Here is a 12761-nt window from a genome sequence, read left to right as displayed (position 1 = left end):
AACTCAATTGGCCTAATTTTCTTTCCATGTTAAACCCATTAGAATTAATAATGGAAGTCAGATTAAGCTTTGAACAAAGGAAATTCATACTAAAATGCTACTGGAGGTGTAAAAATGCAGTTGAAGTGCAAACACAGTTTAGGAAGTTACATTCAAATTAAATGTAACTTCCTAAACTGTTAAAAATGGTACAATTAACCACCACAATTGCATCTACTGGGGATCTGATAATCCGCAAGTTAGGTGGAACATCATGTTAATTTACCAGGAGTTACAGTGTGGTGTGGCTTATCATCAAGAGGATTAATTGGACCAATCTTTTTTGACGCTACTGTAACTGGTCTCGTTTACTTGAACTTGCTGTGACAGTCTGTCATGCCAAGCAGTAGAGAATCATTTGGAGATGAGGAATTTTATTTTCAGCAAGATGGGGCACCCCCACACTATCATCACAATGTTAGATCCTACCTTGATGAGATATTGCCAAACATGTAGATTGGATGAAGGGGTTTTATAGACTATCCTCCATATTCACCAGACCTCACACCACTAGACTTCTTTTTATGGGGATACGTAAAACACAAAGTCTATGTTATGAAACCTGCCATAGTTGCTGAATTGAGAGCAGTAATTGAATGAGAATGCACACAAATACCAAACGAAATGTTTCGTGAATTTCGATTCCATTGCTTTGCATTGTCAGCAGTGCCTGGACCAGAACGGACGTCAGTTTGAAAACATGTTGACAAAACAATTAAATAATGTCTGAAGATTCTATTACAGTTTGAAAATGAAATATATTTTAATAAACATTGACTTTATAATTGTTTAAAGTGTGTACATATTTTTTTAGGACACCCTGTATGTATATGCAAAGGTGGGATAAGACAGAGTAGTTAAAGAATTTATTTTTTGAACAGAGCATAATACAGAGCTCTGCATAAGTAAGAAAATGGTTAAAGTATAAAGGAAAAAAACACCGGAGTGAAACTAAATTAGATTGAACAACTGAAGTGCCTTTGATCGTTACGTTTGAGGAAGAACCCAACAAGGTTCGAAAATGTTTGTGATTTACAGAGAGAGAAGAAGCACACCGGTCAAAGGCACTTCAGTTGTTCAATCTAGGAAAATGGTTTTCTATGATTAAAGTTTGAAGCAATCACATGACCACTAAAATGATTTTTTTCCAACAAGATGGAACACCCCACCACATTGGGAATTACATATATGCAAATTCTGAAACAAGTGTCCTAGCCAATGGATATGCATAGCCTTTACTACCCAGATTTCATATCTAAATTTTTTATCTATTTCAAAAAAAAAGAAAAGGTTGGATGTTTTCAAAAAAGGTTACTTCAACATTGCAGAGTTGAAATACCAGATAGCTTCAAGATATTTTGCAAAACACTTAGCAAGAAATCAACACATGCTGTATAAGCTATTAAAGGCACTCGTGTTAAAGATCACTAAATCTCTTAGATGCTTGTGGTTTTGTGAGTTAATATAATATCTGTACAAACTTTTCCCATATCTGTTATGGTTTATGTTTTATTAAACTATGCTAATCTGGTTTAAAAAAATTGTAAACAATTGTATTACAAAAAAATATAAGAAAATAAAAAATTAATTTATAAACAGAAGAAAATAATAGTATTATAGAATTATTTATATTAATTATAAAATATTAATTATAGTATTATTTATAGAAGAAAATAATAGAATTATCAATACTATTGTTTTCTTATTAATAATAGTTTAATTATCATTATACTTCAAAAAGAACAGAAATTTTTAAATATAAAATTTAAAATAAGATTAGTACACAAAATGTTAGGATTTTTATTCAAATAATACATTCTATTAATTTTAAAGTAATGTTTATGTTTATTTGTAAATTTACATAATTAATAAATTTTATAAATGCTTCTTTTTATTTTACAGAGAGAAAACAAACCACCATTTAGAAAAAGAAGTGATCCTAATATTCCAAGATCAAAAAGGTTAAAAGCAATTAAAATTATATAACTAAAAATGAACTTAAAATTCAAATAACATATAAAACTAATTAGTTATGAAAAATTTAAACAACATGAACTTATTAACTCATTTTACACTTAATGCTATTTGAGATAATGGTTAAAATATAAGAATTTTTGAATGATTTATAATCTTTAGATGAATTTTTCACTTGAACATCTAAAATAAAATTACTTGACAGTATTACTTTGGTAATCATGTTTTATTAAAAAGAAGTAAAGAGAGATATTATTTAGATTTTTGATATAATAAATCTGCTAATTTTTCTAATTAGATGGATTTCTCTTATTTATCTATTATTTTTTTCTTCTTTCAAGATTGATGACATCGTTCTCAATATTATACAAAAAGCAAAAATTTCCTTGATTCGGGAAATTAATTAAAATTCCTTTATTCTTATTAATTTATGTACTAGGTGATCATAATTAAAGTTCTATTCAATGTTATCTTTAGCGACATTTAGTGATCCAAATGTAACCAAATCTGATAATGATGAAATTTTGTTAAAATAATTAGTATAAAATTCACCACTGTGGGGCTTTTAGCACTGTAAGCAACAAATGTTTTATTTGTACAAGATACTCTTAATATACAGAGACATTAACAATGCAGGAGATACTGCATCAGGTTTTACTGCTTCATTTGGAGGTGTAAAACCTGAAGATGATAAACAGTGTGTTCAACAGCTGACTATAATTGATCCTCTGTGATGCTTCTCACATGCAATGTTATACTGTTTTTTAAGGCTGCCAAATTTGCAGCACATCCTTGATAAATAACATTTTTAAGTATCACTACAACCAAAAATCACACAAATTAAGATCCAGAGAATGATATTGCAAGAAAATAGGAAATGCGTGATTATTTACTTTGTTTATTGGTGAAATGTTGTTGCAGAAACTCTGTTTGTGGAGGCACTTCATCTTGAATGAAAATGGATGACTTAAGACTTTGTTGCTGTTATAATTGGGGTATGGCAAAAGTGTTGCATGTCCAGGCTTGTTGGGACTAGAATCTTTAAAGAAGCGTGGTTCAAGGAAAAGTGTGTTCGTGAATCCACACCATCTTGTAATTTTAGATCAGTGCAATGGAACTACTGGAAAACATGTGAATTTTCTTGGCCCAAATGTGACAGTTACAGTTATCTTTGTTCCATTGAGATGAAAATGTGCCTCATTGCTCTACAGGATTTCCATGAAACATTCACTTTCATTCTAGTTGGGAAGGTCAATGTAGAAGTCAGTCATATTTCCTTGTCAGCTTCAAGCAACTGTTGGTTGTCATTGATCTTATATGGATAACAATGTTATAATTAAATACATCTAAATCCAGTAACAAAAAAAAATTTAATAACTGAACTAATGTTAATATTAACCAATTTGTATATTCAATCCTTGTGCTTGTGATATGTAATATAATTCAAATCATTTGATGGTTTGTATATTTGAAGTTGTTTTCTATCTTAAGAACTTGATAATGATATTTAAATAAAATGAAAATTATTAGATCAGTTATTAAATTATTTTTACTGGATTTAGGTATATTCTGAGTTAATTATAAATAGTGCATCCAGTTTTTTGCAGTAATTAATGATAACAATGTGCCAACTTTCTTGGTATCCTCCTGTTCTATGACATGTTGTAGGATTCACTAAACTGCATTGCTTGACATGACATTGTATGTTCACCATTGGAGTCTGCAACATTACTCAACAGCTGGGTAACATATTCAATGACTTGTGAAATGATAGATGTGTGCCCTTCATAGGGTTGAACTCCCAGATGACTGTTCTTTTTGATTCAACTGATTGTTTTTCTGAAGGTTTGAGGAGTCAGTGGCCTTCACCATAAATTCTTTCAGTGACAAAATTTTGAAGTGCAGTTTTAGCATCACTGTTGTTTTCATAAAACAGTTTATAAGAAATGTGTATTTTGGCAAGGTGATGGCCATCATGGAAGATAAGAATGGCATTTAACAATTGTAATTGTTATTAGGTGTCACAACAACCCAAAAATTGTTGCAATACTATTTTTTGTTGCTTGCAGTGCCAAAAGTGTCATGGTGAGTTTTGGAAAAACATTTTTTCAAAATTGTTTTCCATATTTTCAGAAATGTTATCATGTCAAATTTGGATTCATTTGGACTGGTAAATATCCTTCTAGATAGCATTGAATAAGGGTACATAATTTTTCAAATGCTTGTATTAATAATACAAACATTTGAAAAATCCTAAACTGATGAAAAATTTTAAAATTAAATATAAAATTTTAGTAAAAAGGCAGTATTTATTGTATTTTTAATAATATGTGACATGACAAAACAATCCTAATATAGAGATGTCATTAAGTGATGGAAATTAAATTAGGCTGCAATTTGAAAAAATTGTAGACCTATAAATTCCCACTGTTTGGCTGTCTGCTGTCTTTCCTTAATCTTGAGAACAGAATTAGATAAATGAAAGACAAGACAAGATATGGAAACCTTAGGGGCAGGAGGTCCTGATTAACTATATAAGATCTTTGATGCAAACCAGAAGCTATGCTAATTCAATTCAAAAATTTTCCCCTGAAAGGTGTTAGATAGATGACCGGCATGTTTCTAATGTTAAAGCAAAAGTATGATGTACAGAGCTAAGTCACTACTAATTTTGGGTGGAGAGCATATATTTTAAATTAAATTAATTAAAAATACGATTAAAAATTTCAGCTTGATATTGTGACAATGTCACAATAAATAATTGCTCATTAAATGTTACAAATTTGTTAATTTATTAAAATAGTCATTTAAAAACAAACTGATCATATGAAGATGTCATGCTTATGATATTTTAGTTCATTTTTTATTTATATCACTATAAAATACAAACTACTTAAATTGGAACCCTTTATTAGAATACAAAATTTACCTTAGCATTTTTTTGAATAACATAGAACATTTAAAAAATGATAGAATAAAATCATTTGAAAAATAATTCCATTTTAAATAAATGTGCATAAGCAATGTCATTGAAACAAAGATTGATGAAATTGATTTTGAATTTTTCAAATGAAAAATAATTTTTAAATAATAATATTTATTAAAATAATTTCAGTAAAAAATTAGAATAAAGTCATAATTATTAAACTTGGATTTGATTTATGTGACTCTGACTTGTATTGTTTGTAAAAGCATAATTTCAATTGCAACAGGTCATTATTAAAAGAACTATTTTTAACTGGTTACTCTTAGTGATAAACAAAAAAAAACCTTTACCAGCAATTATTGAAATCAAACTTTTTTATGCTCTTGAAACCATCATTAGAATATTGTATTAGAATATACTTTGTGAACCCCTGCTTTACACTAAATTTGAATATTTAATAATTAAAATTAGCTTTAATATAGCCTGATATAGACTTAAGTTTAACAAATTTATACATATAAAACAACTTTGTAATATGCAATTAGTTTAAAAGATTTATTTTAAAAATATTTTTAGTGATGTTGAAGTTGATGATAAGTCTACATCCAACTTGAACTACTCAGGGAGTTCTTCAAATTCCAGTTTATCTGCCAGGTAAGCAAGCTTACATTATAAAATTATCTATTTACATTATTCAATGTAATATAAATTATTCTTTTACTCATTAACAGAACATAAATTTATTATTAATTCTGTATACTTAATATACTTATTTCTCATTGTATATAATTAATAAAAACTGTAGTTATACTTTTCATTAACTACTAAATTTATAAAATTTTTTAAAACAATTTTATAATTCAGATTTTTCATTTTTATAAGTTTATAATATAATTTTTTTATATTAGTTTTCCAAAAATATTTTTAGTCTTTAATATAAATTTAGTTTTTTTACAGTAACTAAATTTAACTAGTAGCTAAAATTGGCTGAGTTGGAATACCAGCATTCGATTTTATATACCAAAAAATTTATCAACAAAATTCTTTTATTTATTGGTGCTATTGCCCTTAAAAATTCATAAAGTATTTACATTAGTTACATTGATACAACACCAAATTTCTGGCATCTCCTTTAATCCAGACAAAATTACAAGGGGGAACATAAAATTCCTGCAGCCATGAGACTAGTTTATTGGGTGGCCACAGATGGCATTGTGTCTAGGGTGCACTTATTTACATTATTTACATCACTCTGATGATGGTGAAATTGCAATTTTGTGATATTCTTAGTTTATTTTGCTTAAATTTAACCCTAACTTGACTTCTAAGAGAGATGAGAGTGTCAATGGTGGTGTCAAACATAATTTACATATAATATTTATTTAATTAAAGTTTCTAACAGTTCGTGGTATACTTTAGACTTTATTGGGTTAGAGGTGTGTTGATTGATGAATTATGATTATATGTGACCACAGTTGATCGGGCAAAATGATTAATCCAGCAAGATTGTGGAACCAACGGTGCCAGAAATTCAGTGATGTACCTGTATAAAAATTTTTTCAGATAAAACTCTTAGATATTTAAATACAAATATTTCTTATTTATATGTATTAAGTTATTTATATTTCATATTTATTATAGTTATGTTCAATTTTAAAATGTAAAAATTCATAGGAATAAAATAAATTGATTAAATTGAATATTGTAGAAAATATAGACAGTTATACAAGAAATACAGTAACCTCTCAGTTATATGACTGTAAAGGAATCAATGATAAAAGTCGTATAAGTGAGAGAGTTGTATGAAAAAAAGAGGTTGACCAACTTGAACAAAAAATTTTAAAAATTAACTATTTTCCTTTTAGTATTGATTATATCGATTACCACAGTAAAAAGCATTGTGTTTTGAATTTAAAAGAATAAAACTAAATCTATCAACACTGCTCCCTATGTTACCCAGAAACTAATGTGCATATCCAAGTTTTGCTGTGAAAGCAGGCTATGGGGCCAATGTACATTTCTGTATTTTTTTTTTTTCTTTTTTTTTATGTTAAAATTTCCATAGGGTGGAAACCAGAAGTACATAGATTTTGGAAATGTCATTAGTTATCAAAAGGTGACTTTGACATATATAGAATATGTATCAAGGATGGTCAATTTGTCAAAATTTTGAAAATATGCCTGTACATAATTATGGCTCGATACAAAATTCATATCAAGGTTATTAGTCAAATACATATCTAGCTTTATGCCTGAAGCTTGGCAACAGCTTTAGGGGAATGTGACAATAGTCTGGACATACATGATAATGGTCACTAAAGGATTATGTCATTACCACTTGTTTTATCTAAACATATAGCTAGCAGCCATTCTTTTTCTAAAAACAGACATTATATCCAATAGATAATCCTCTCTGTTTTCTTACCTTTCTGGGCATCTATTTGACCTATAGCAAAGTGACCCCACTTGGCTCTTGTGTTTGACAATCACAACGGTAAAGTGAGAGGAAAAATATTATAAATATATTAATGCTGTTATTATAATTATATTAAATGCTTCAGACTAATATATTATAAATATATTAGTCTGAAGCATTTGTAGGGGTTTAGAACTGAGAGTCATTCAAAAGAGAGATTTTAAACATTATGTCACCTAATCTTCAGACAGGACCAGTGAAAAATGTCTCATAACTAAGAGAGTCATTTAAATGAGAGGTATATAAGTGAGGTCACTGAATTGAATTGAATTGATTTAATAATAACTATTTAAGATGGTTAGTCAGTCTGTTAGTATTATATTTATGAAAAAACAATTTTAATAAAATAATTTGAACATTTTCAACATTCACAGAATATCTTCATCAGGAACTCAATTTTAGAACATATAAGAAAATTATTTAGTATCAAATCAATTCTAAATTTGTGTCAAGCGAAATTAATTTCACCAATTACCAAGCATATTTTTTAAGCAATACATGACTAAAGATAGAATGTGAAAATTTTAACTAACATGTAAAAGTTTTAATGGACTAAATTGTAAATGATTAACCAATATTCTGGTGGATTAAATATAGGCTCAGTGGCGTAGCTAGGGGGTTGTGATAGGTGCTGTCCGCACCGGGCACATGGAAAGCGATAGGCCCATGGGGCCCCAAAATCACAAGAAAAAGACCCGAAAAATTTTTTCAGGGGCCCACAAATCTGGTTCTGCACCGGGCCCGGAGAACCGTAGCTACGCCACTGTATAGGCTGATTAATGGGATCATGTTATCTTATCAATAGTGTTTCCCAAATGAAAATTGTTTTGAGTGATGATAAATTTTATTACAGTGTGTCCCCACTCTTTAATAATGCAGTTTTCTTCCAAGGAGAAGTATATCTGTCTTTTATAACATATTTGCTAGCTCTGTATGCAAGGTTGAAAATGTTCAAACTCATAAACAGTAATTCTTATCAATAAAGTGGCTCCATACATTCCAATTGTTGGTCAATTAATGATTGGAATATATTGTGCTATTGTTGCCCATTTGCTAAGCCAACAATTAAAGGAACACCTAACTTCCATAAATAAAAGCCACAGTACCACTGCTTTAGGTTTCCTGTCCAGCCAGCATCAGATCCAAGTGCATGTCCATGAGACCCAACTTATATATTCAGCAAGAGAACTTCCATCTCTCAAACACCTTGAGATATTGGAGCTATAGAAAGCTTATAAGAAAAATGGAAACATTAATTACAAAGACACTAATACTCTCCATGAAGCTTGGAGATCTTTATTTTGAAATCTTTTTATAATTTACTACTTCACTATCTTAACATCCAATCAGAAGACATCTTTTCATCATTTAAAATCAACATTCAAATTTCTGGTTAACTTTTGAACACAATTTTCTTAACCTGAATATTATAGCTCAAAGCTATTGAAAATGTTTGTACATACATTAAATTTTTTTTAATGCATGTACTGTACTGGAATTTGGGTTTTATTAGTGTTTTTTTGTTATGTTATAAAATGTTATAAAACTATTTAGTTTTATTTGAATTAGATATATTTGAGATTATTAGGGTGCGACTATGCAGATGCAAATTTAGAGCGAGCGAGAGGTTGCAAGAGATTTAGTTTTTGCAAAGGAAAACCATGCGCAAGTGAGAAGCGAGAAATAATGTTGGCGAGAGCGAATTCCTGGTTCTAACACATATCTGACAGGTTTTGATATTTATCACGTCTCGCCTCTTCTCGCCACATATTCTCACTCGCTTGGAAAATTCGCTCGCTCAAGTCTGCATAGTCGCAGCCTTATGGATGAAACTTAAAAGCTTTGAAATTATTTATTGTGAAATTCTCCAATTAATTGAAAGTGTTTTTATTTAGTTTTGAGAATTTATATACTTTAATGAGTCAAAAGTATATGTAGGCCTGCATTCAACATTAGCCATATTCAAATAGACATTTGTTTATTGTTTATCATCAACAATTATTGTATATTAATGCATAAATTAATATGTTTGAACAAATTAGAAGCCTATAAATATATTTAAGTGAAATTACTCCTTAAAAAGTTGTTTAAGGGATTAATCAGTTATAATTATGATATTCAAAAAATATTTATTTTTCCTTCTTAATTATTTCATTTTGTTCATAAAAAAGAAATTGCACAAATAACTCTTATCATAATTTTTCCAGAAGTCTAGATAGCCCATGTAATTCTATAGAAATGGTTCATAGAACACCAACAAGTACACCAGCAGATGCCCTCCCAGGGTCAGGTCCAACATCAGGGATTATTCAACCACATATTCCTACAACTATCTCTCTTGATCAGTATAATGATTCTGATTTGGAAGCTGATGTAGATCCTCCAAATTGGCAAGATAATATTGAATGGGATGTAATACGTTTAATGAAACCTAAAGAAAAAAAACGACAAGATGTTATAAATGGTAGATATCATTATTACTAATATATTAAATATTAATATAATATTAATATTTAATGTTAAAATATTTTTCAGAACTTTTTCACACTGAAAGAACTCACGTAAGAAATTTGAAAATTCTTGATCGACTTTTTTACCGTCCACTGCAGCAAGAACAGTTACTTCCTCCTGACTTACTACAACTCTTATTTCCTAATTTGGAAGAAATGCTAGAAATTCATAGTGGATTTAATAATAAAATGAAAGCCAAAAGACGAGAAGAACCAATTATTGGTGATGTGGGCGAAATGATGCTAAATATGGTATGATACAAATTAATTTCGTTATTTTTCCTGTTAAATTTCTTTGATGATTGTATATTTATTATCTTTACATATTAATTAATATTACATACTCAGGCCATTAAATAAATTTTATCATTCGTATTGAATGAATGAAACTGTATGTGCTTATGTTGAAACTTAAATAATCAGCAATATTTCAATATTCAAAGCAACCTTAGTTCCTAACTCTTATTAGACAAGAAACTTTATGATAATAGACAAAGACTTTGAATCTATAACTATTATGATTCAGTTTTTAATTAAATTTTTTTCTGTTTTTGCTCTAAATAGATAATGCAAAAATATCTGATTAGATGTTATTTCATAAGATGTTTAATAATTAGAAATTATGATAATGGAATAATTATGTTAACTTAAGTTTTGTGGAATAATTATGTTAACTTAAGTTTTGTTATTATATTCTAAATTTACATCTGTTGGTAAATAAATAATTTATAAAAATTTCAGAAGCTTAAAATTACTGTAGAAAGTATCTAGTTAAACTATCCACAAATTCCTTACTTATCTTTATTATTTTATTTTTATCATTTCCTTTTAATTATAAAACTGAATTTAGTATTGTTTGTGTAAGGTTTTAAATTTGTAAATATTATTTCACAGCTTGATGGTGAATCAGGAGAAAATTTAATGACTGCTGCTGCCAAATTTTGTCGGAACCAATCTGTTGCATTAGAAAACTTAAAAAGCAGGCAAAAGAAGGACCAAAAATTAAGCCAGTTCCTAGCTGTGAGTATATAATTATTGAAAAAATTTCAAATTGAATATAGTTTTTTTAATTCAAACTTTTTGTAAATTTTAATTAGTTGATTATTTATTTTTGAATGTTAATAATTAATATCAGTAATTACTTTCCCAGCTCTGTTATATATAACAGAGGAAAGTACAGTAGAGCATCAATTGTCGGGACGTGTATCGTGCTGAATCGAACATTTTTGATACTAGATTAACTTCTAAAGTATAATTAGTTTGTTTTTATATTTTTCAATATATTTATTTTGTTTGTACAAAATAAAGAAATAATTTTTAACAATACAATAGCCATGATTATTGTTATAAAAATTTTCATTAGGCTTAACATCGACAAAAATTCAACGCAAAGCGACATGCAACGGTGAAAATTTTCAACATGGGATATATTAATATACTATTATTGGGATATACTAATTACATGGGATATACTATATTAATAATGTATTTTTTCGTACATAATTGGTTATCTGAAAAATCGATTTTCTTAACAACCCAAGTCCCAATTGATTCGATAATTGATGCTCTACTGTATGGCGATCAGTCAAAAAATAATCTCTCAAGAATTTTACATTTTTGGACTCGGAACCTCGAAACATCAAGAAATGCAAAAAAATAAATTGGGTTTTTTCTGCATGTGTTGGGAGCACAATTTGTTCACCCTCGTTGAAGCTTAATTGTGCCTGTGCTTTTTGTCATAAATTTCTGAAATTTTGCAAGGAGGTTTGTGTATTAGGGGGATTGATGCTATTAAATTTCGGTGGTTAAAGGTCGAGGGAGTGAGAAGATAAAGGGGGTTCGTGTGTCGTATCTTAAGTAGGATTGGACTTAACTGATGATTTTACTTGTTATTAGCATTTACAGTTTTTTATAAAACTCATCCCTAATCTCAAAATTAAGCTTTTTGCCATTTTATAATAATTAAAAATTTTAAAAAGTTAGTAGGGTACAGGTAGTAAAATATCATAACAGATGGTACCCCACACAGTTTTAAATGTTGCTGGATTATTATTATTATTGTGTTGGGTTAAGTGAGACCAAACACCGGTGGCTGTGTATTATGCCAGACCAAAGTCAAGGCATAGTAACCAAAACAGAAATTAAAGAAGTGTATCAGTGTGTGTGTCTGTATTCAGGAATTTTCTCACAATATGACATGTATTCAATATAGTGGCCTTCTGTAGTGTGATGTATATGTTTCTATTCAATTGTAATGTGCCCAGGCTTTTGTGTAGTGTGTGTACAGGATGTCAATAATTTGTAGAGTGTTGGAAGACATGTAATTGGTCTGTATTGTGTGGTTATTATTATTATTATTATTATTATTATTAAATTTTTGTTGTGTTATGTTTAAACATTGAACATCGGAGAAACCATCCATATGTATAATAAAGTCCTTTTTTATTATAAATTAAAATTAAGAACACATATTGTCCAAAAGTGAAATTATTATTTAAAAATCAATATCATAAACATAAGAAATATATACCATTTTACATATATTAGTAACTGACACTGATCAATGTGTTTGTTTCAACATTGCATATATATAAATACGTGGTATGATCCAAAAGTTCAGGGACTGCAGTAATCTATGACAACAAAAGCATGTATCTGAAGTTACAGCGTATGAAATGGATTCTACCAAAACACCTCTACGTGTTCAGGTTAATTTCACCCATGTCATGTGATTAAACTGCGAGCGCTGCTGTTCTTTTCTGGAGATAGTTACCTTTGTTCTGCGATGTAATAAAAGTGGAGTTTCAAGAACAACCTCCAACATTAAATTTTTTCA

The 12761-nt window shown here is 28.9% G+C and overlaps 1 protein-coding gene across 1 annotated transcript in view; it reads left to right on the top strand.

Annotated features, from left to right (window-relative positions):
- Window positions 1-12761, top strand: part of LOC136981433 (rho guanine nucleotide exchange factor 11-like) — a 188423-nt gene that overhangs the window by 140962 nt on the left and 34700 nt on the right. The window contains exons 25-29 of the mRNA XM_067277756.1: window positions 1942-2000; window positions 5516-5593; window positions 9623-9879; window positions 9951-10177; window positions 10820-10945. Of these exons, the coding sequence (XP_067133857.1) occupies window positions 1942-2000; window positions 5516-5593; window positions 9623-9879; window positions 9951-10177; window positions 10820-10945 (747 nt within the window). The remainder of the gene's footprint in view (window positions 1-1941; window positions 2001-5515; window positions 5594-9622; window positions 9880-9950; window positions 10178-10819; window positions 10946-12761) is intronic.

The sequence above is a fragment of the Centruroides vittatus genome, unplaced genomic scaffold (assembly GCF_030686945.1).
Source record: "Centruroides vittatus isolate TY-2023 unplaced genomic scaffold, ASM3068694v2 contig_754, whole genome shotgun sequence".
NCBI classification, from domain to species: domain Eukaryota; kingdom Metazoa; phylum Arthropoda; class Arachnida; order Scorpiones; family Buthidae; genus Centruroides; species Centruroides vittatus.
This window is presented reverse-complemented; position numbering and strand designations above follow the sequence as displayed.